Raw genomic sequence first — 24,360 nt, 5'->3', positions numbered from 1 at the left:
TTTAATTATCTTCGAAGCTTTTTGTGGTTATGTTGAAAAAAAACCAATGCAAAACTTTTAAAAATTAAGTAATATTTTGCCTGTCTAAACTTGATGGAAGGTCTGCAAGAACAAAATCAAAATCTGATCTCAATCAGTTTCTATTATTTTCTTTGTTTTATTGTTTAGAAATTTGTAACCAGATTAAGATTTTAAGCACGACGACCGTTACGCAACGAATTCCCGAGAAAAAGTGAGTGAGTGTCTATCCTGCGGTCAAACTTGTTAAGTCACCTCTTTGACAACCGTTGACTAATTGACAAACTGGATGACCAACATAATACGGAAGTCACGTATTGTCATCTTACTTACTCCTACAACTCTTGCTACCAACACCATTACAAAAATACGTTCAAGAATATCCCTAACATAAAATTTTTTTATGCAATTTGAGTAACTGTAATATGCAAACACTGTTAGAAATGAAAGTGTTTTGAAAAAGTGTTTTTTTTTTTAACAGTTAAGTTCAATGAGAACAATTGTTCTTTTCTTAACTATTTTTAAGAATAATTAATAATAGGGTAAAAGAAAAATTCGCTAAGAAAATATTTATTTTTTTGTTAAATAAATTGTGTAAATCTTTTTTTTTGACATTCTTTATTTTATGATCATTTATTAGATTTTTTGTTATTAATTTTATTAAAATAAATTGATTATATTATGTACCATGAATTAAATATGTATTAACTTGTTAACCTGCAGCTGTTTTTTTTTAAGATGCTTTGTATTCGATGTTGAAATCGATGCTCTGTTTGACTATCGATAGGGGTTTCGATATCGATGTCATTATTTCTAGGGCTGCAATAGCTAATTTGCTGAAGTAAAATACCCGTTAAAAATATGCAACAAAGGCCATAATGATTCTGTGGAATCTGTGCAACAGACAGAAGGAGATATTTTAAAACGTTAGATATATACTTATATGGCATTGCCACCAGTTTCTGATAGTCTGGCAACGTTGGCAACGCATTTCCCATTTTGCCACTATTGCCGCCCTAAAACATTTTGTGTAGCCCTGGTGGGCAAACTATTACAATTTTATGCCGTATTTAAGACGAGAGATAATGAAAGTACAAGTAAAGCGCCAATAATCGCAGGAAAAGCGGCCACTAAAAGGTGTTGATTTCGCAGCATTGAACACACAACTTACTAAAAGTTAGTTGGGTTGATTTAATTTAAATTACAAAAGCCGGCGGCGTTTTGCGGGCTGCAAGAGTTGTGAGTGAGATCCTCGTTGGCCATGTCCAAAAGCTCTGGGTAAGTTTAACACTTTCAACATCCAAAGTGATATCTGTTTATAATCGTTAACAATAAAATTGTAACAGACGAGACCGGGAGCGAGAGCGGGAGCGCGACAGGGACAGGGAACGGGAACGTGACAAGCACTATGAGAGTCGCAGCGCACGCGGAGACTACGACAATGGCAAGTCGTCCCGCAATGGCGCCAGTCTGAGCAGCAGTTCGCGCAGCGGCCGTGACGAGCGTAAGCGCGCCAAGGAGCCATCCAAGGACAATGACAGGGGATTGGGCTCCCGACGTGATGAGAAGCGACGCAAACGTTCTCGATCAAAGGACTATGATAAAGACAAGTAAGTAAATTGATTTAACAATTGCGTATGTGTATATGTAGCTACAGATTCGCATTTGCAGACGTCAAATGGACCGTGAACGGGATAAGGACAAGGACAAGGAGCGGGACCGGGACCGCGAAAGGGAGAGGGAGCGAGAACGGGAAAGGGATAGAGATCGTGACCGACAGCGGGAGCGTGATAAGGAACGTGAACGGGAACGTGATAAGGAACGTGAGCGAGATAAGGAACGGGAGCGCGAGCAGCGAGAGCGTCAGCGGGAATTGGAAACGCGCCGGCAAGCTCCCGCTGCCCCGCTGGTAATACCCGTGGGCTCTTCCAGTAGCTCATCGGACGAGGAGGAGGAAATTGACAAGGAGGAGCAGCAGCGTCGCCTCGAGCAGGAGATGATTAAGCGCCGTGAGCGTATTGAGCGTTGGCGTGCCGAGCGCAAGCAACGCGAACAAGAGGCTGGCAAAAGAGAATCGAAGGCAGCATTGGCGCCGACGGTGACCAAATCGGCCAAGAAATGGAGCCTGGAAGACGAATCCGAGGAGGATGACAGCAATCCCGCGTCAATCATCGATGTGGAAACCGGCAAAAAGGAACCTGATTCACCGCCATCCAAATTTCACAGCATTCGCAAACGTTTCGATGACGATGTTGTTGAATCCAAGTTTGCGCCCCTGAAACGCCCCACCTTTAGTAAGGTATTGGGCATGGTTCTGGGAACACCCGTTGCAGCTGCAATAACAACCACAACAACAACAACAACACCGCCTACTGTAGCAGCTTCCAAGTTGGAACCACCTTCTACGCAACCGAATGTCCAGACGCCTGAGCCTCCAAATCCAACGGAGCCGGCAACTGTGGCAACTGTAGCAACTGTGGCTCTCGATGTGACCGATCATGTTAAAGAGGAGCCCGAAACGGAGACGGCAACGGCGATGGCGATCGAGGAGGCCGAGGCCGATGTGGAGCCCGATGATGATGATGTTGATCCCCTCGATGCCTACATGCAGGAGGTGAACAAGGAGATGCGTCGCGTCAATCACTTTGTTAGCCCGGCCAAGGCACAGGGCGTGACCATCCTAACCGGCGTGGCCAAGAAGAAAACGACAGCGGTGAAGAAGGGCGAGCTAATTGAACAGAATATGGACAGCCTGGAATACTCCAGCGAGGATGAGCTAGATGATATACGTGACACGGCCGTCAATCTGGCCATGAAGCATCGCAAAGAGCTTGCTAAAATCGATCATTCCTCCGTGCGCTATGCCCCATTCCGGAAGAATTTCTATGTGGAGGTTCCCGAACTGGCGCGCATGACGAACTCCGATGTGGACAAGTATCGCACCGAATTGGAGGGAGTACAGGTGAAGGGCAAGGGCTGTCCCAAGCCCATTAAGGTAAGCAATCAATTAACTACAATGACATTCGCTTAATGCCATAACTACAAAGCATAAGATTAATCATGGCAGTAATCTCAAACACCATAAATTATATGTATTCTTCATCAATTTGATGAAGATCAAAGATAGTTATTCATTTTTTTTTTTGAGTGTCATAAATTTTGAGATGGCATTAATGTGCTTTCCAAAAAAAGTACATTTAAGCTGAAATCTTTGGCTATTATATTATAACCAAGACTGCAAACCAACAAATTTAGGAAAAGGTTCGGTTCGGCTCATAAAAACGACTTATGTTTGATTCGCAAACCTGAACCCAAGGTTTAAGATCAAATCTTTGTTCAATTTAATACACAAAAATATATTTTTATTGTTTGAATTTTTTCTTGACTTTTTGAACCAATTTTTTATTTTTTATTTAGAAAAAAACTTAAATTTTGATAATAATCTAAATTTATTTGGAGATTTAAATATGACAGTTAAATAATTGTAGAAAAACATAAAATTTATATGATTATTTTATTTTGAGACCTTACTTTTTTTAAAGAAAGTGGTTCAGTTGTGGTTCGGGCTCGCGGTGTAAATAATTTCAATAGTTCGGTTCATGATCCGGTTTTTTTAAAGTTCGGTTCAGAACCGGTTTGCAGCCTTCATTATAACAGCACATGGAATTTGTCCCATTTCAAGATTAATCAATGGCTAATCTTATCAATATGAATCATTGCAGACGTGGGCACAGTGCGGCGTCAGCAAAAAGGAGATGGACGTGCTGCGCAAGCTGGGCTTCGAGAAACCGACGCCCATACAGTGTCAGGCCATACCGGCGATAATGTCTGGGCGTGATCTGATAGGTATTGCTAAAACTGGCAGTGGAAAGACGTTGGCATTTATTTTACCAATGTTTAGGCACATTCTGGACCAGCCGACGCTCGAGGATGGCGATGGTGCCATTGCGATTATAATGGCGCCCACGCGCGAACTGTGCATGCAGATTGGCAAGGATATACGGAAGTTCAGTCGCTCCCTGGGATTGCGGCCGGTGTGCGTCTACGGCGGCACTGGCATCTCCGAGCAGATTGCCGAACTGAAGCGGGGCGCCGAGATAATCGTATGTACACCCGGACGTATGATCGATATGCTGGCTGCCAACTCCGGACGTGTTACCAATTTGCGACGCGTCACATACGTTGTGCTGGACGAGGCCGATCGCATGTTCGACATGGGATTTGAGCCTCAGGTGATGCGCATCATCGATAATGTGCGTCCGGATCGACAGACGGTCATGTTTAGTGCAACATTTCCACGGCAAATGGAGGCGCTAGCACGGCGGATATTGAAGAAGCCCGTCGAGGTTATCGTCGGCGGACGATCGGTGGTGTGCAAGGATGTGGAACAGAATGTGGTTATACTCAATGATGAGGCGAAGTTCTTTAAGCTATTGGAGCTGCTGGGCATCTACCAGGAGACGGGCAGCATTATTGTGTTTGTGGACAAGCAGGAGAATGCAGACATATTGTTGCGTGACCTCATGAAGGCATCCTATCCCTGTATGAGTCTGCACGGCGGCATTGATCAGTTTGATCGCGATTCCACCATCATTGACTTCAAGTCCGGCAAGGTGCGATTGCTGATAGCCACTTCAGTGGCGGCACGTGGCCTCGACGTCAAGGATCTCATCCTGGTGGTCAACTACGATGTGCCCAATCATTACGAGGACTATGTGCACAGGTAAGCAGAGCTGCACAACTCAATAACCCTCAATAATAATACCAGAAATGAATGTGTCCACTAATGTCAATTATTTTCGCAGATGCGGACGCACAGGACGTGCTGGAAATAAAGGTAGTGCCTTTACCTTTCTCACACCGGAGCAGTCGCGTTATGCAGGTGATGTGATAAGAGCCCTGGAACTGTCTGGCACGCCAGTGCCGCCAGAGCTGCATACATTGTGGACGGACTATAAGGCGGCTCAGGAGGCGGAGGGTAAAACGGTTCACACCGGTGGCGGATTCAGCGGCAAAGGATTCAAGTTTGATGAGCAGGAGTTTAATGCCGTCAAGGAGAGCAAAAAGCTGCAGAAGGCTGCACTTGGGTTGGCCGATTCCGATGACGAGGAGGACATTGAGCAGGACATTGATCAGCAGATTGAGCAAATCTTTGCCGCCAAGCGTACCGTCAAGGATACCTCGCTGACCAGCACCAGCACAGGTCTGGCGTCAGCTAATGCCGTTGGCAATGCCATCGGTACATCTGTGCCGACGCCATTGGCGGTGACACAGCAGCAACAACAGCAGCAACAACAACAACAGCAGCAGCAACAACAACAGCAGCAGCAGCAACAACAACAGCAGCAGCAGTTGGTAACTGCCGTTGCCATGGGCTCTGATAAGCTGGAGCTGGCCAAGCGATTGGCATCGAAGATCAGCAGTAGCCGGAACCTGGACACAAAGGCCACCCAGGCAGCCGCCGAGTCAATTATGAAGGGTCAGGCTGGTGCGGCGCCAACACAACCAATGTTAACGGCGCGTACAGTGGTCGAACAGCTGGCGGCCAAGCTGAACAACAAGCTCAATTATCAGCCCAAGGAGGACGAGGAGAGTCTGGCCGTGCTCATGGGCACCACCAGCAATTCGTTTACGAAATACGAGGAAGAGCTGGAGATTAACGATTTTCCACAACAAGCACGCTGGAAGGTTACCTCAAAGGAGGCACTCGCCCAAATCTCCGAATATTCGGAGGCTGGCCTAACAGTACGCGGCACTTATGTTCCGCAGGGCAAAAATCCTCCCGAGGGTGAACGTAAACTCTATCTGGCTATCGAGAGCTGCAGTGAACTGGCCGTGCAGAAGGCCAAGCGGGAAATAACGCGACTTATCAAGGAGGAGCTCCTCAAGCTCAGCTCGGCACATCATGTGTTCAACAAGGGTCGCTACAAGGTGGTCTAGAACTGAAGAGACGAGCAATCAGCAAGCAAAGAAACCGTTCCCTATTTAATACTACGATATAACGATCTGAACGATGGGTGCGTTTGTCCAAGGATCAAGTAGTATAGTGGCTCTATTATCTTGGCAAATAAAACAATTACAAATGCTGTTGTATAGCTTAAGTTATCACTATCGTTGTCCTTTCTTGCGTGCAGATTGGTCCTCACAAATAAACCAACCTGTAACCGATAAATTCAATAAATACTATAGGTGATTGACTTAATGAAGCAAATGTTCACAATGTTCCCTTACATCAATACCAAATGCTTGATTCTAAATGTTTGTAATACAATCCCGTACCTTCTCTCTAAGCAATACTTATCTTTGGTTCACATACATTATATATGTATATATACGCAATATGCATACGTAATTCAGGAACATACAATACCAACACTTGTTTCCACCTTTTAGCAAACAAAAAAATTATAATAATTTTGATATTTGAGAATGATGATGACAGTTTTTTTTAAGTATGTAAGAATATTACAAGACTTTGGAGAAATAAATAATATTTATTCCCTGATTAATGGGGTTTATTAATGCATAAGGATCCTGATCAACTCAGTCATGTCACTGACTATGTTATCTCTTCATAATAGATCAACTAGTAATTTTTTAGGTAAATTTGTTTGTATTTATTTTCTGGCAATAAGTAATACGATTAAAAAAAAATGAAGTCTTATTATATGGTATTTTTCGAAGATGATATCGAATTAAAAATAGAATCCATGAAGCGAAGGGTCTGAGAAATCAATTTCCAGCTGACAATTGAGGCGAGTATTATCTATAAATTGTATCGATATTCGTGATGTTAGCTTCCCGGAACTGCTCTGTCGTAAAACCTTGAACAGGCATTGAAATTTATTCATTTTATTTCTCAAAGATCTTTCACGTATGCTGTACAAAATTAAAATGTTTTTTTTTTTTTGATTTTTTTTTTGTTTTTGTATATTTAAGTTTTAGCTTTTTTAGCTGCATTTTATTTACTTATCGCCCGTTGCGCTTATCAATTGATTTTCATGCTACAATATTTTGTGTCTAGAAACTACTAAAATTAAATTTAAATGTAGTTATGAGCTTGATTTTTCTTTTTTTATCAGTTATGATTTGGTTTTTGTTTCTTTGTTTTTTGTTTTTTTTTTTGTCATTTTTTGTTACTGTCATTTATTATAATAATTATTATTATGCGCTTGAAAAAAATTGTCTGGTTTGTTTATGCACTAATTTGTCGGCAATATTTTTGTTTTTTAATTTTTAATACAAAACTAGTTGTTATTTTAAAATTATTATTGAATTTTGCGCATGTTTTCGATTCTTTACGGCTGCTACACAATCAAAATCATTCACACGCATCTATAGATAATTCATATATATATATATATATATAGATCATGTATATATATCTTTATCATTTTGCATATATACAAGTCTAGTTAGAACTATAAAATGTGCTAAATTAAAAAAAAAAAATGAACAAAAAAATATGTATATATAATATGTTTATTAAAATTTGTTATAATTTGTATATATATAAATATATATATAGTTAGTTTTAGTTATTAATCCATTGTTTTGTTTTTATTTTCTTATGTGTTTTTTTTTTGTTTTTCTCATCGTTTTCGATAGTTTAGTTTGGCAACAGTTTAAATTCGTTGCAATTTCTTCAGTTGCTGCTAACAATTTTCGCATTAGTTTACTTATATTTATGAAAAAAAATAATTTTTTGCTTTAACTTGTTGTTGTTGCTGTCTTTCCTGCTGTGTGTGTGTGTGTGTGTGTGGGTGTGAGAATGTGTGTGAGTGTGCTAAGATTAAATACAAAAATTAAATCAATATCAAACTAAGCACTATAACGCACTGAAAGGAAGCATCAAACAATTTCCTGCTAGTTTAGGTTCCGCTGGGATTGGATCCGGTTTGGGTTCGGGTTCGGGATTAGCTTTATTTTAGCAAACGAGGGAAGTGGTAAACTATGAACTGTTGCATCTACTGTTGTTGTTGTTGTTATTGTTTTTGTCTTTTAAAGCTACCAAAAAACTGTCGTCACTATTAGAATGTGTTATTAAGAGATCGCTGCGGTATTTACAATCGAATCAAAACTCTATAATATATTTACATATACAGAGGCTAATATAACTCTCAAGTGTGTGGGTGTGTGTGTGTGTTTGCTTAGTTAGTTTACCCAGTTTAGATTAGTTATAGTTTTTAAAGAGCGCAATTCTTATTATCGGATCACTTGAAGCAACTTCATGGAGTTCTTTTGGTCGCTTATCTCTGTGTGTCTGTGTGTATGTGTGTGTGTATGTACATATCTGTGTGTGCACAGTAGCTGATTGATTCGTGGATTTGGTTGCCCTTTGTGTTTTTTTGTATCATTTATCATTTGAAATTTTTTTTGTGGCATTTTCATTTTTTGTGTGTTTTGGCATTTTTTTTTTTGTGGTTTGCTTTTATTGCTTTATTTTAAAATCTGAAAAATAAAAAAAAATGAATTTCAAAGTAATTGATTAGTAGGGCAGATCAAAGGACGTTGGCAATAACTTAAGTGTTAGGTTCAGAGATTGAGACAATGCTACCAAAAAGAGAAATTCTTCAAATCGAGTTTTTTTTTATAAATTTTTTTCTCGATTTTTTCTCATCGATAGAACCATGGAATACGAGTACTCTTTCCTTATTTTTTTTTTACCAAACATTATTAACAAAAACTCAAGAGCTAGTCAAGTTTTCTTTTTGCTATTGGGCCAAGAGAGAGAAAGAGATAGTGAGAAGTGTAGTTTTGTTTGCATTTCTTTGCTAATCTGATTTCTGATTTCCTTTGTCTTCTTTTTGGACTGTGTGCTTTTTTCTTTAAATTTATTAATGTTTATTCTTTGGTTTTTACCCACCTTTTTCTCCTATACAATTGAATAAATTATTGCATTTGATATGTTGGTCCATTGTTTCATTATTCGTTCCTAAAAAATTCTTGTAGTTCTTATATATTTTTTTTTTTGCATTTTTTTAAGTTTTTTTTTTCTTTTATATGATTTAACTTTTTTAGAATGTGTGTGTAAGTGTGTGTGTGTAAGTGTGTGTGTGTGTGTGCTTGTTTATTGTTGCTGTTGTTGTGGGCTGCACAGACTGTAAAATGAGAAGTTAAGTGAAATTGTTGTTGGTGTTGTTGTTAGTTGTTGTTGCTGATTTGGCGGCCAAACATCATCCAATTGAATCGAATGCTAATCCTAATCCGAATCGGTATCCAAATCGAATCACTAAAGATAATAGTCGCCCGTTATGGGTAGAGAAGAAGAAGAAGAAGTAGAAGAAGAAGAAGAAGAAGTTGTTGTTGTTGTTGTTGATGCCGCTGCTGCTGTTGCTGTTGCTGATGATGATGTTGCTGCTGTTGCTGCTGCTGCTGCTCCTGTTGTTGATGTTGTCGCTGCAATTGTTGTTATAGTTGTTGTTGCCACTGCTGTTGCTGCTGCTACTGCTGCCGCTGTCGCTGTTGCTGCTGCTGTTGCTGTTGCTGCCGCTGCTGCTGCTGCCGTCATAAACGACTATCAGTATCCAAATCCCGCCGAACTGTGTCCAGTCATTGATGGTGTTACACTACTAACTATACCTAATTGTGTGGCTGTATTATTTGATTGTCAGTGTTGTTGTGCTGCAAATTTCATACGTTTTTGTTTTTGGCGTTGATTGCAGAACCAGACGCGTACCACGTTTTTCTTCAAATCCAGCTTTTCGGCAATGGCAGCGATTTTCTCACCGGATGGTCTCGGCTGGACGGCGAAGTAGGCTTCCAGGGAACGCTTTTCAGGTGCCGCAATGGAAGTCCTTTTTCTTGAAAAAAGACTCGATATAGATTACTTTAGAAATGGGCCCTAGCATTGGGATTATTGTCTGTTCTTGTTGATGGTGGGTTCTATTCTTAATTTTTTTTTTTTTTAGGAATTCTTTTTTCTTTTTTTTTTTGCATTTTCAGTTAGTAAACAATAATTTTGCATTTGCCTTTTGGATTCATTGGGTTCTCTTTTGCTCGTAGCCAAATTAACACTCTGCCAATTGTGGGGAGAGGGTTGGGGATGATTTAGGATTGTGCGGCTTCTTATGTGAATGTGGATGAGGAAGGTTGATGTTTTATTTTATTTTATTTTGGACAAAGACAGCAGGGAATCTTGGTTGGTTGGTTGGTTGATTGGTTGGTTGTTTGGTTGGTTTATTACCGTTCTAATCAAAACACTTTCTACCTTTTCTTTTCGCCCGCCGGCAGCACACTGGGCGCATCCGGATCCCGTCGCTTGTTTTTCGCCTGCGCCTCAGCCTCCTCGAGCCACGCCTGCAGTATGGGCTTCAGTGCGATCATATTGTTGTGCGACAGCGTCAGGCTCTCGAATCTACAGATTGTACTCTGCGACAGCGCTCCGACGCCAGGTAACTTGAGATTGGCCAGAGCCTTGCCCACATCGGCTTGCGTGACACCTGCAACAAAAGCAATATCAATTTATGTAGATACCTGGACCTAAGCGACATAGCCCTAAATACTCTAATATCAAATGGAAAGAATCAATCTTACTAACACTGTGCTGACTAATAAAAAAAACTACAAATTTTAATTGATTACTGAAAACAGTTCTTAGCAAAGTTCCTAAGTATAAAACAGTCAACACTCCAATGCGTAAAAAAAAAAAAAAATGTTTAATCACTTCTTACTAACCCACAAAAAAAAGGTTCTTTTAAAAAGCAAAACGAGTTCAGTGGAATGTGAAGTGTCATTTATGTTCTAAGAAATTTTAAAAAATTTTAATCTTTGTAAATTTTAAATTAACAGTACAAGCTGCTAAAGCAACCCAAAAGCTTTTGTTAGTGTTCCTGAAAAAAGAAACCATTGCTTTCAAATGTCTAAAAAATTTTTGAGAGATTTGACAAAGTTAAACATTTATAAAATCAAATTAAAATATCTTAAAACTGAATAAAAATGCAAAAAAAGGTATGTTTGAAAATATAAAATCTCTAACATTTCAGGAACACCAACATTTCGAGCGGTTGTTTTTAAAAACATTTCACTTAAAATCTCACATCTCTAGAGATTTCTGGAACACATCTGATTTATTTTTTTTAATTTTCAATTTAAAAATGCTAGAGGTTTTATAGCCATCAAATAATTGTAACATCGTTTTTTTTATTTTTTAATTTATAACAGTTACGTTCCCTGAAATAAGCATAAAAAACACTTAAGAAGTTTTGTTTTTGGGAACCGCACATGTCAACACAGACTAAAAAAGAAATTCCCGATCAATTCTTATTTTATTATTCGAAAATTATATAATTACAAGGCACATTAGGACTACGATTCAGTTTCAGATTTAGAGAGAAGGGGAGCGAACGTATTCAAATTTTAAATAAACTTGATCTGCGTGTGGTATTCAGAATCTTGTACACTAAATTGCGAGTCTCTAGCAATTATAGTATCTGAGAACAAAATCGAAAATTCTATTTTAGTCTTACTAAAGTTTATGCAAATTAATTTTCGCACAGTTTGCGGTGAAAAAGCTTTTTAAAAAATCCTTATTGACAAAATCATGTTGAAATTTGAAATTTGATATGTCAGTGTGGAATGAACCTATTTCAAATTTCTGGATAATAAACTGCTAAAGATGGAGGCTTCAACTAATATGTCTAATACGGAAACTAGCAATAGATATATAGTATGTATGTGTATGTATATCTTGAGGTCAATGCTTACCCAGCTTGATGCGTCGCTGCTTAAAGCGTTCCGCAAACGCTTCCAGCTCTCGCGGATCGGTGTCGGTGTCAGGATGCAGGCCAGCGGCTGCGACAGCCGCCGTAATGACAGGATGATGTACCGCTGAATGCCCATGGTGCCCTGCATTAAATGCTTGGTAATCAGCACAGTGGTTGGGATGTGGTTGCTGCTGGTTGAACTGATATTTACCCGCCGTGTGGCCACTTAACGTGCCCGGATGGTGATGGCTCATCATATGATTCATACTGTGATAGGAACCGTGCAGGTGCTGGTGTGTGGGCGTTAATGGCGATTCCGAAATGGGCGCTAACGTTGTCATCGAGCCCGTCGGATCCAGCATGTCCAGTTGATCCATTGAATGGTGCATCTGTTTAAATAGATCAAAGGTAAAACGCAAAAAGTCAAGAACTGCAGAAAAGCCATAAATTAAAACTTATAAATTTAAATTTAAACGATTCTTTAAGTATTATGCAAATTTACATCTTGTTATAAGGATTTCAAATAAATAACTTCCCTACATTTTGCATATTTACTCTGAGATACACATTAAAACACGCATGCAAATAGTTTTAGGCTACGAAAAGTAGATGGCGCCAGTGGAGCTTTCGCTGCTTCAACTCAGCAGAGTGAAATATCTTCACAATTGAACCCTTCGAGACTTTTATCGCTATTAATATGTAGCGCTAGTATGTATGTATTTATATGTTTATATATTCAAGTCTGATTAAAATAAACTGTATAAATATACCGAAAGCTATATCACAAATTTTGTACTTTTGGTTTTTTTTTGTTGTTCCCTGAGATCCGCGTACTCATGTTTAGGCCTAAGCCGACTCGGGTTATAAAACTGATCAGTGAATATACATACATATGTATGTTAGTTTGTAAGTGGTTAACAAATATATATTAAGATATATGTACATTAGAGTGGGTCAATTTGTATGTAGTAAAAAAGCACCAAGCGGTTATCCAAAACGTAATATACGATAAATTCTAAGAAGAATTGCCCTAAAAACCATGGAGAAGTTATACATTTGTGTTATTTATATAGGTACTTGTCTTAGTTGTCTTTGTTACCTCAAACGAAAAAAAAACCCAAAAAGAACACGATTTATGATGAGTTTAAAGATAAGAATTAGTTAATCGGACAAGTAGAAGACAGTAATAGCATACTGTTAATATAATTAAAGAAATACAAGCGCCTAAAAGCACGCAGTAGTTTTAATATTGTTGGAACAAACAGACAGTTACCCATATAAAATAGACGTAAACTTCTTCTAAATATCTGGAAGCTCGATATTGATTTTAGACCCATGGTTTATTAGGCAATTCTTCTTAGAATTCATCGTAGATTATGATTTTTATAACCACTATGTCGCTCAAAAAAATTGACCCAATCCAATGCACATTCATACGTTTCGTTTCGAAAAAGAATAAACACCTTGATTTCATGTTTTTCTTATAACGCGCAATTATTTAAGACTGCGATTAAGATTAAAAATGAATTAATATATAATGATTATATTATACAAATATAGCAATCTAATACAAATGAATATTTAAAATTGGAAATTAATAGCAATAAGTTATGACAATCGAAATTCAGATTTTGAGAGTTATTTACCATATATGTATTTAAATTAAAATAAAACACAAATATAGGTACTACAAGACTGTCATATCACATACGATGATGCAGAAATAATCCCCATGTCAAGTTCTATATTGAGTAAAAATAGCATGTTTGTATCTTTAATACTCTTCATGTTAGAGTTAAAAGAATCCTGTTAATTTACTGCAAAGTCGCGAAGTACTGAATTAAAAACTTTCAACGCTTATTTATGTCGTTTTCGTTAATAACCTTTATGTCCATTCATATTCTTAAAAAAAGAAAGAAAATAATGGCCATTAAAGCTTCTGCAGCTTATGGCCCATTCAATTAAATGGCTTCGACTCAGTGTTGGCCTTTGTGCTTATAAGCGTCTAAATAATTGAGTGTTTTCTATTCTAACATAAAAATTGCATTTAAAGTTGAATATAAAAATGAGTAATGCGAACAACACTTTGTTCCTAATTAAAGTCCAGTCCCAATGTTGGGGCTGTAAAAACCCTTTTCTTGATAACAACAACAACAACAATAACAATAACATCAGCAACAAAAGTCTTGAAACTTGAGCAAAAAACTCAAGTTGAAAAACTGGCGCAACTTTTGAAACGGCTGGGAAGTAAAGTTGATAAAGAAGAAAGAGGCAAAAGAGAGGGGGACGAAGGACGGAGGATGTGAGGAGGACGGAGGATGTGAGGAGGCGAGGCACTTGTTACGAAATCTTTTGTGTCATGTTGCTTTAATTGAACGAGAGACGAGGCCGATACACCCAACCACACACACACACACACATACATACACAGCAACAGACACATAAACACAGACCCGCTCATCTACACACATACATACACATGCAGGAGGCAACTTTGAAAGGGTCTTAACTGAATGAGACACACACACACACACACAAAGACACTGAGACAGGCACATGGACACGGACATGGCACACAACTCTTTTGTCTATGCATCAAACATTTATAGAATTGTTCAATTATTAAAACAAATATGAATAGCAACTAAAGCATGGGGCAGCCATTGCTGCTTTGCCTCTCACGATATTGAGAGTCTCGCTCTCGCTCTCGCTCTTACGCTCTCTTGCATGCCAACACAAAAGCTCTATGCATGTGCTTTGTCCCTCTCTCTCTCTCTCTCTGTCTTGCATTCGAACTAGTGTTTTGCCCATTTGGCTTGTGTTGCTTTGTTAAGCATTTAAACTGATTACAGCTGAAAAGTATGCTACAACAAAACGCCAATAGCCAAACGCCCAGCTCGCCAATGGGTGGGGCACTCATATTTATTTATCTTTTTGAATGTGGCGCAGCATATGTATGTGTGTGTGTGTGTGTGTGTGTCTGTACATGTACAAAACATACCACGCCCCCTCATGCGACGCTTAGAAATGGACAGCACACACACACACAGACACACATACATATATGTAGATGTTTCTATATATACAATATAAATACATATATACATTTGTATATATACATACATACATACATATATATGCACGTGACTGAGTTCCAGCTTTGTGAGCGCGCTGTACCAATTATGTAAAACTCTAAAATGATAAGCAGGCGCATGGGGAAGGCCTACGAAAAACAATAAGACAGCTGCCAGGAGTCGCCGCCAACGCCAGCGCCAACGCCAACGCTGTCGCCGCAGCGGAGGCCCGTGACCAGCGTCAGTACATAAGAGAGTCAGCGACTGCGACTGCGACGTCAGTTTTGTGCAAAGCATGGCACAGTGTAAAGAGAAAGAGAGTAAGCGAAGGGGGGTCATAAAAACTACAAGAGGTGCCCACTGTCTGCTGCCCGTAGATTGTTGTTGTTGCTGTTGTTGTTGCCTACACTGCCTGCAACATACTCGTACACAATGGCAAACTCTTCAATTATAAACCAATCCCAAAATTAGTCTGACTGTTATTGGTTTGCACCCTTGGCGCTCTCGCTGTTTGCCTCTCGCTTGCGCACACTGGGCAGCATTGTGGCGGCTGCTGTCGCTGTTGCTATCTCATTCGTGGGCACACTGCGCAACCACCCTGCGCCGAGAGAGAGCATGAGAGCAGCAGAAGCAGCAGCAGAAGCAGCAGCAGTGTTTGGCCTGTGGCTCAAGGGTCGTGGACTCAGCGTCCGGGCTGTGACTGTGGCTGTGACAGCTGCGACTGCGACTGTGACTGCGACTGCGAGTGTTGTTGTTGCTGCTGCTGCTGCATTGTGGTTGGCTGAGGCTTATGCAAAATTCATTTGGGCAGTGCCCACGAAAGCAGCCGATGCGACGTCGTGTGCTGTCAACGTTGACGTCGGCATCGGCATCGGCATCGGCAACGTTAAGGCCAGTATGCTGGCCCATTTCATTAAGCGCATAATTTGTAATTAATAAAATTATGCAGCACAAAATATAATATATGAGGCAAGACTTTGAGCGCTAGATGGCGTTATGCCAAAGTAAAACAAAGAGATGATGAAGATGACAAACAAACTACAATGACCAACGTTTGCCAGAGCGAGATGGCAGAGGCGTGTGTGGGTGTGGCGTTTATCTCTGTCTGTCTAACTGTCCTGTTTTGCTGTCTCTGTTTGTATCTATATATTTAGATGTATATATATGTGTGTGTGTGTGTGTGTGTGTGTGTGTGTGTGTAGGAATTGCATTATCAAAAAGGCAAATCAAATGCATTTTGGCCATGGGAAAAATGCAGCAATGCATCAAATGTCAGGCCTAAACGAAATTGGGATTCCAAGCTTGCACACATTCCCATACTCATGCACACATATATACATACATGAGCACGCGCTGTCGCTCTCGCTCTCTCGCATTCTCTTTTTGCCGCTTGTTTGCGAGTTTCGTTCAGTGAGCCGCCATTTTGCATTGTTTGGAGCTTTGCATTTGTTTGTTTTTTTTTTTACATTTTCTTGTGTTGCTTTTTTTTTGCTGGCAACGTAACTCGCGTCGCTTCATCATTTATTAAAAAGTTTCCAACATAATTTATTTATTTGCCAGTTTTGTTGATAAACATGTGAATGCATATCGCTCGCGCTCGCTCTCTCTTTGGATGCCTTTACATTTGCCTTCATTCTCTCTATCTGTCGCTCTCTTTGCACTTGTGTGTCTGCCTGTCTGATTGTTTACGCGCAAATGACCTCATTACATATAATATAATTTGTTGTTGTTCCCCCCCTCGCCATATTTTGTTTGTTTTTATTTTTTGTATATTTGTTATTACTCGCTTTTGGCATAATAAAGCGTTTTTGGCGCCATTGCGTTGCTGCTGTTGCGGTTGTTGTTGTTGCTGTTGCTGTTGTTGTGGTTATTATTTGTGTTGTTGCTGCTCTTGACTTAGCCGGCATATTCATTTGCATTTCTTTTTTATTATGTTCTTTGTGCGTATTTTTTTATTTTTGTTTGTTTTGTTTGGTTGGTTCGTCGTCTCGTGTGCTTTGTTATTGTTCATTAATTTTGTAGCATTTTGTTAATTTGTTATGGCGGTTGCTTGTTATCAGTACAGCTGATAATGCATATTATGATAGTATGTGTGCCTTGTTGACTGGGTCACATCGGGTTTTTGGGGTGCCAAATGTACAATGTACATATCAAATCCTTGGCATTAAATAGTCGGTATATTGTGTGTTTTGGGTTTTTTTTCTTTCTTTTCATAAAACAGTCTCGCATCATATACATATGTACGTACACATATATGTATATGTATGTGGATGTGTAATTGTTTTTGGGAACAAGTTAACAATTTTGAGATGGGAACGCTAAAGATGGCTAAGGATGCTGCTGCTTGGCTTATTTCTTACGTTTCTCGACGGGCTTCAGGATCTGGAAGGAGCACATGAGCGTCTCATCCACGGACATCATGGCGCCAGCATTGTCGAATTCGCCGCAATAGTTGGGCGCGGAAAAGAGTGTGACCAGCTGGCGTTTGGCAAAGAACTCGTAACCATCCTCGACCACCTGATGGGCACGACAAATCAGATCCAGATCGTGCTTCTGCAGAAATTTGCCAACAACTTCGGCGCCAAATGTGAAGCTAACACCGCGATCGTTCTCACCCCAACCGATGGTGTCCTTGTCCGGATCGGACCACAACAGATCGCACAGTAGTCCCTGATCGGGCACATCAGTGGGTCGCATAATCCGTTTGATTTGCTCCATAGAAGTCAAATCGGGACTCAGTCCGCCGTGGCAGCAAAAGATCTTCTCATCGACAATCGCCACAACGGGCAGACAGTTGAAACAATCGGTGAATGTCTTCCACAACTTGATGCTATAGCGACGCTTGCACTCATCGTAGAATCCATAGATGCGATTGATGCTGGCGCACTCGTGATTGCCGCGCAGCAGAAAGAAGTTCTCCGAGTACTTGATCTTATAGGCGAGCAGCAGACAGATTGTCTCCAGCGATTGCTTGCCGCGATCCACGTAGTCGCCGAGGAACAGATAGTTGGACTCGGGCGGATATCCGCCGTACTCAAACAGGCGCAACAGATCATAATATTGGCCATGTATATCACCACAGATTTTCAATGGTGCCTCCAATTCCAATAGTATCGGTTGCGCCAAGAATATTTCACGTGACTTCAAGCATAATCCTCGGATTTCCGTTTCATTTAGCTGCACGTTCTTGCCGGGCCGTGCGGTGCGTACCTCGAGCAGCCGTGCTATAATATTGTCCAGATTAAGTACCTCGGCCATTTCAGATGGCTTTTGGCCGGGCTTGCCGGTCGGCGGCTGTCGGGCTAACGTTTGGGACGCCGTTGGAACGATCTTGATCTGCCCACTGATCCACTGAACCTGGCACTTCTCACTCCCACAATACACAATATATATATCTTGAATAATTTCCAATTCCAATTGCAATTCTTCTGTTATACTTGTTCTTCTCTCTTCTCTTTGTCACCACGATCAAAACGCCCAGAGTTGCGTATTTGTTGCCGGAACCGGGTGTGCCAATTTTGGTGTCCGAACTGATTGTTGTGATTGCGACAAATTTTGAATTTCAATTGGGATCGAGACAAAATTTGTTTCGATTGCTTTTACTTATTATTATTATTTCGTTGTTTTTGTTGACCCAAAAATGAAATTTTAGACCCAGTCGACTGTACTTAAACACCTGACGATGTCTATGCAATATTTCAATTCTTTCATCTAAATTATTTGTTCGACTGCTTTAATATAAATAAATAAATACATACACGTCCGTATAAATGTATAAACCTCAGAAAAATTATTCAAAACTCAACGAATTTCATTCAGGACAAATAACCTTAAAACATATATGAACAGGTACAGTGGAATAATTATTATTATTATTGTATTATTGATTATAATCAATAAATTTATTGCATTATGTTTTATTGAGCTTCTTCATACCGTGTTGTGACTAGTGCCTTAAATAAAAGTTAAAAAGCGTTTACCAAAATCGTAATCTATGAAAAATTCTAGGAATATTTCACCAAAAAACTATGGGTCTAAATATCATTCCTAGCATTCGCTGAGAAGCAAAAACAGGTGAGTTTTTAGACCTATCGTTACTATGACACCTTTGATATAAATAACTAATTTGAACCAAATTTGGTGCAACCCAGATGCATATATTGGCATATTTTGATTTGGTTCAAATCTGACCACTGTATCAAATATCTGCCATTGGAACCATTAGAGATAGGGTCTCCAAATTTGGCACACAGATTTCTGTAGAACCCACGCAGGTCAAGTTCAAATCGAGAAAATCCACCACACCCACAGTTTTTAAAATAATACGTTTTTTATGTTTATTTACGTTATCTATTAATATTATTTATTATATCTCTTGACCGCAGCCAGATTGAACAAGTAGAACGGCAGTAATAGCTAACAAAAGTTATTAAAGTTCAAGATAATACAAGCACAAAAAAGTATGCAGTAGTTTTTATTAGGTTTTAATTTCTATAATTAATTTAAATAAGTGACGGGTGTTCTATGGTCGGGATCTCGACTATAGCCTTGCCGACTTGTTTTCATTAAAATTATATACTTAATTCTGACGAAATTTATAAATGTGGCCCATTTTTTAAATGTATTTACACATAGAGATTGGGATTTTCCAATGCCTTTCGAATAATTAATATATTGTGGAAATTTTAATGTAGATAGTTAAAATTAAGTTTCAGTTCTATTCAAACATTTCTTTCTTGCCTTTGTTGTTATTAATGTTTTTTCTGAGTCAATTTTTATACTCATTTGTGTCATTATCGGAAACTATCGAAAAACTTTTAATTATTTAATAGTCTTTGAATAAACAGCTTATTTCGTCAACGTCATTATCACATTTGCTACAAAAACCATTGCAGATTTTATAATATTTACCTTAATTTTTTTGTTTTTCAAATTTGGCAAATTAAGCTTAAGAAACTTTTTGCCTACTTAACGTTAGCTTTAATCGAATGTTTGCAACTCATTACGGGAGTTTCGTTGTGTGCTTGGTTTTTGTCTAATTAGTTGCAATTTGTTAGTGACAGTGAGCAAAAGATAAGGGGCCAGGTGGAAGGGGGGCGGTACGAGTGGGTGGGTAAAGAAGGACTTTGAAAAATTGCAATGTAAACAACAAGTTGAAGTGGCAATTTGTGAACTGAACTAAAAACCCAAAATCGAATGCATTTGAGCACAGAATTAGTGAAGGGGAATGATGGATATAACAGCACAAACACTCACACACACACACACACACACACACACACACACACACACACATGCATATACATATACGTTCTCTAACCACCGTTGAGCACCTGCACAAGAGACTTGGCAAACTTTGTTGGGCCCAAAGAACGCAAACAAAATATCGTTTATTTTCGGAAACAAAAGACCTCATTTTCCATTTGTTTAACCAGAGAAGCAAAGGACAAACAACAACAACAACAACAACAGCAGCAGCAACAATAACAATAACAAGGAGAGACCTTATAAATGGATGCTTGGTTTATTTGTTGTTGTTGCTGTTTGTTGAAATTAATTGGTGTTACACAAATGAGTAATTTTCAATGTACATAAATATTTGCACAAATTGCAATTTGCTGGCAATGCGCCCACAGGCCGTATACCATATAAAATACATATATGTATATACATATATATATATATCGGATGTTGGGTGTTGAATGTTGAATGTTGGGTGATAAGTACCCGATTCAGTGTTCGGTTTACGTTACCGTTTCGAGTGCTGTTTAAATACAATTTTTGTTGTCAAGCGTTAATAATTTGAACAATGAATAATATGAACGGTAAGCATCTGTTATTATTCCAAACAAATCAAAACAAGTGCACTAGGGCGTCTAACTGGCTGGGCGGAGTAACCCTGCAACCCTCCGACCGTACCACACCTATGACCTCCATATTCCATACACCATCCTTTATCCTCTCTCCTCCCTTCTCACTCCACTCTCCTTCATCCTGCATCCCACGCCGCACCGGCCACACAAATCTTCATAAATTGCAAGCGTCGTGCGTGCAGGGGGAAAGTGGTGGCAGGGAGGGGGGCAGGGGACGACAGTTGAGAATTGAGACAAAGTGCGAGAGGCGAAAAGTGCCAGCTCGTCCTGGCCCTTCAAAAAGGGGTCGCATTCGCCGTCAAATGGGAAAATGATACACTTTACTTTGCAATGCGAACGCTGACGTTGACGCTGACGTCGACGTCGAGGCTGACTGCGGCGTCTGCTGCACACACAATCAAGAAACAACAAATTGCCACATAAATGTGGGGTGGTTTGCCACGTAATAGATTTTATTTTATTTTTATAACGCAACACAAAGGACGAAGGACACAGGACACATGACACAGGAGCACAGAGCACACGACGTGTTTTTACTTACTTTTACTTTTTACCTTTTTGCTGTCGCGTCACAGCAGCCACCGCAGTCGCAGTCGCCGTCGCAGTCGCAGTCGCTGCTTTTGCCGTTGGCCCGTTAGCTACAGTTTTGCCAAAGGAATTCCCAGGACATTTGTACACGGTGCAAAAACTCGCATCCACGTTGCCTGCCATACAATGCACCTGCTAAGGGTTCGATTTTAAGGATGGCAAGTGAAGCTGGCAGAATTTAAGTCCATTTGTTTCGCTCCTAGCATTTACTCCATATTTCTGAACCGGTTCGCAACTGGATGCGTGTACCGTTTTCCCAATAAGATTTAAATATAAAATATATTTAATAGTTTGCTTAACTCAAAGCCAAGTAATTTTGCCATAGAAAAGTATACGATATCGATGAACCGGTTCGCGATGGGTTCAACTTGCTAAAACTTTATTATTTTACTTTTTTTTTTGCTTAACTATAAACAGCAGACAAAACAATATAAATTTAAATTAAAACAAAATTAATAAAAAGAGTTAACAATTTAATTTTGAAATCTAAATTTTTTGAGGGTATTTAAAATTAAAAGGCTTGCTCCAAAATTCATTGCTGGAAATGGAAAAATCTCAGAAAACACCAAATCAGAGCTCATCTCAATTCGTCCCTGGTTGAGCGTATATTAAGTATGTGCAAAATATGTATTTACAATTTTAATAAGTCATGCCTGTATGAACAAAAGGATCTTAGAAATTATAAGAGCTAGACGCACCAAAAGTGCAAGCAGATCCAGATTATTTAAAATGCCACAACTTATTCGCTCATATATCAAAGAAACCCGAATTACAGCATCAATTTTAAGGAAAATACTGAAGTCTTGGCACACAATATCACAAAAATATGTAAATATTTATGTACATAATCTATTTTATCGTGATAGTCCTCACGTTCCAAATAAATTATTAATTTAATGCTCAATTATGTTGATTTTAATATCGCTCACATACAATGTTAGAAGAGTAGCATAACTCAATACATTTCATTTGGAGAAAAACGCATTTAAAGTATTAAATTAAGTACTTTTTTGCAGTGAAACAAAACTTCTTTTGATTCTAACATCTAAAATATAGTGTGTACAAGATATGAATATTAAATGTTTGTACAATATAGAAAACGATGTCTATTTCTCAGGGACTGTAATCATTATAAGTTTTTATAAAAAAATTTTAATATAATGAATATTTTTAATAGTTCATAAAATTAAGATGAATTTTAAGTTTTTCTCTTCATTTATGAAAAAAATTCATTATTTTTGAGCAAAATATTAAACTGCTAAAATAAATATAATTCCAAAAGTTTTATTTTTTGCTCAAGAATAATAATTATTTTTGCTTGAAAACAAAAAAATATGTGTAACTTTGATTTGTTCATACATTAAAATATGTTCGTCTTGGCTCACAAAATAATAATATATATTGCCTGTACAAATTCCGTTAAGGTCAGAAATGCAGTTTTTGTGCATGCAATTCAAATGTGTAAATTCGAATATTTTGTCTATTGGAAATAGGCTACTTAAATAATTAAATTTTTAGTAATTGAAAACGTTTCTGCAATAATTGTTACAGTGTAGCGCTGTTTTAAGTAGTTGATTAAAACCAAAAGCAATATTTGAGGTGCAAGTTTGAACAAGTTTCCGGGTTAACACAACCAGGCTTGAACTGGTGACTGTTGACTGCATTGTAAGCCACCAAATACTACCGACCTCCTCCTCAATTCTCATCCTATGTCGTCTCAAGTCGCGTCTTTGCAGGCGTTTCAAATGTTTTTCTTTTTTTATTTTCAATGTAGCTCGTAATTTTTTACACATTGCGGTCCCAGCTTAACTGTGCTACCGGCTGTTTTTCGTGCTCTACTGGGAGACATATCAATATAACCGGGCCGCACACACCGTACGGCCCCTCGAGCTCAGATCACGGCACGCACAGCGACGGTGATGGTTAACAAGTGTAATCGTAGTAGCTTGGCCGAACCGGTACAGGCAGGTACAAGCAGCAAGGGATACCGGCCGTGGGTAGCAGCAATCACACGGCCCTGGGCATTTGTGGGTGTGGATCAGGAAGGATGAGGCTGAGCGTGAGGGTGAGGGGCCGACCCTTGCGGCACTCTCAAGTCCTCTGTGCAATAAAAACAACAAAAAGCAAAAGCAAGAGCAAAAAAAAAAAGGCACATCGAACAGGCAAGGACGACGAGGACACGGGGGATAACACCACGGCCGAGTAATAGAAAATACTATTCATGTACTATCCGGTAAGGATTTCCGCTGGCAGGATGAGAGCAAGACATGGGTGGGATTGCCTGCACAGGTTTTCGGGCGACATTAATATGTAGATGCATTAAGTACATTATCCGGGGTTACAACCTCGCAACATGGATGACGACAGCAACGCAACCGAGTACTGTTCTCCAACTTCCCAGTCTCGGCTACCGTGCGCTGAGTACCGGCAAACAAGGCAAAAGTCGCAGTGTTTCAGTGTGCGTGTCAGTGTGTAACGTGACAGTGGTGCGAGATCCATGAAAATGTCTGTGAAATATTCAAGGTGCTGGGACAAAATGTAAACGCTTAGATATTCACCGTTACCTATGTATAAACTGAATATTCTAAGCAGAGTTGTTTTTTTAAGAATGATCATAAGAAAAAAGTTCGAATTTTAGCTACTAAAATTTACTTTTAATTTTTTGTTGTAGTTAATTTTTCAATTTTTAAAATTCACAATTAGAAAACACATGATATTAAACAAGGCATCTGCTCTTGTGCTTTTTTTTTAAACTTTCCAAGATAATTTTTTTGTGTTCAATTTTTTCAAACTCACAACTTTTACTTGCGGCTCCTGGAAACTACAAGAATGCGATTGCAGTACATTGTAAGTAAAAGCTAAACTTTTATCAGAAAACCTTCGAAAATTTAATTTAATTTTTTTGTTTTTTCAATTAAATTTTCAAAAATTTAATTTTTGCTTACAATGTACTTCAATCGCTTTCAGCAATTTCAGAACAGCGGTTTTAAAGTTTCCAGAGACTGCAAATAAAAGTTGTGGGCTTGAACAAATTAAATACAAAAAAGTTTTTATAAAAAAGGTAAACAATAAAAATTAATTTTATTTTTTGTTAAAAAAAAT

At 38.9% G+C, this 24,360-nt stretch overlaps 3 protein-coding genes across 10 annotated transcripts in view; 1 reads left to right on the top strand and 2 right to left on the bottom strand.

The window, feature by feature from the left end:
* The first annotated feature begins 1,059 nt into the window (after positions 1 to 1,059).
* On the top strand, positions 1,060 to 6,451 carry LOC117790449 (probable ATP-dependent RNA helicase DDX46). The gene is given in 7 exon segments (XM_034629907.1): positions 1,060 to 1,296; positions 1,365 to 1,628; positions 1,690 to 3,013; positions 3,741 to 4,741; positions 4,824 to 5,286; positions 5,289 to 5,374; positions 5,376 to 6,451. Coding segments are annotated over 7 exon segments (3,738 nt in total). The 5' UTR covers positions 1,060 to 1,279; the 3' UTR covers positions 5,959 to 6,451.
* A 3,087-nt stretch (positions 6,452 to 9,538) lies between these two features.
* The window catches only part of LOC117792815 (inhibitory POU protein), a 38,800-nt gene continuing 23,978 nt past the window's right edge, over positions 9,539 to 24,360 (bottom strand). For 3 of the 8 annotated variants that reach the window (XM_034633156.1, XM_034633114.1, XM_034633147.1), the window contains 7 exons: positions 21,922 to 21,929; positions 12,395 to 12,403; positions 11,935 to 12,112; positions 11,725 to 11,865; positions 10,229 to 10,460; positions 9,658 to 9,815; positions 9,539 to 9,600 (listed from right to left, as the gene is read on the bottom strand). In XM_034633156.1, the coding sequence (XP_034489047.1) occupies positions 9,539 to 9,600; positions 9,658 to 9,815; positions 10,229 to 10,460; positions 11,725 to 11,865; positions 11,935 to 12,112; positions 12,395 to 12,403; positions 21,922 to 21,929 (788 nt within the window). Of the gene's footprint in view, positions 9,601 to 9,657; positions 9,822 to 10,228; positions 10,461 to 11,724; positions 11,866 to 11,934; positions 12,113 to 12,394; positions 12,404 to 21,921; positions 21,930 to 24,360 lie in introns of all 8 variants that reach the window. The other 5 variants (XM_034633123.1, XM_034633097.1, XM_034633131.1 and 2 more) reach the window with 3 other exon arrangements.
* On the bottom strand, positions 17,048 to 18,500 carry LOC117792862 (serine/threonine-protein phosphatase alpha-3 isoform). The gene has a single exon (XM_034633168.1). It carries the CDS (start codon positions 18,053 to 18,055, stop codon positions 17,147 to 17,149), a length of 909 nt encoding a protein of 302 aa, XP_034489059.1. The 5' UTR covers positions 18,056 to 18,500; the 3' UTR covers positions 17,048 to 17,146.

Source organism: Drosophila innubila, chromosome X (assembly GCF_004354385.1).
Source record: "Drosophila innubila isolate TH190305 chromosome X, UK_Dinn_1.0, whole genome shotgun sequence".
Lineage (NCBI taxonomy): Eukaryota > Metazoa > Arthropoda > Insecta > Diptera > Drosophilidae > Drosophila > Drosophila innubila.
The sequence above is the reverse complement of the archived record's forward strand: the minus strand, read 5'-3'. Positions and strand labels throughout refer to the sequence as shown.

Coding starts and splice junctions, on each gene's coding strand:
- LOC117792862 (XM_034633168.1), bottom strand. CDS start 18,055: ATGGCCGAGGTACTTAATCTGGACAATATTATAGCACGGCTGCTCGAG.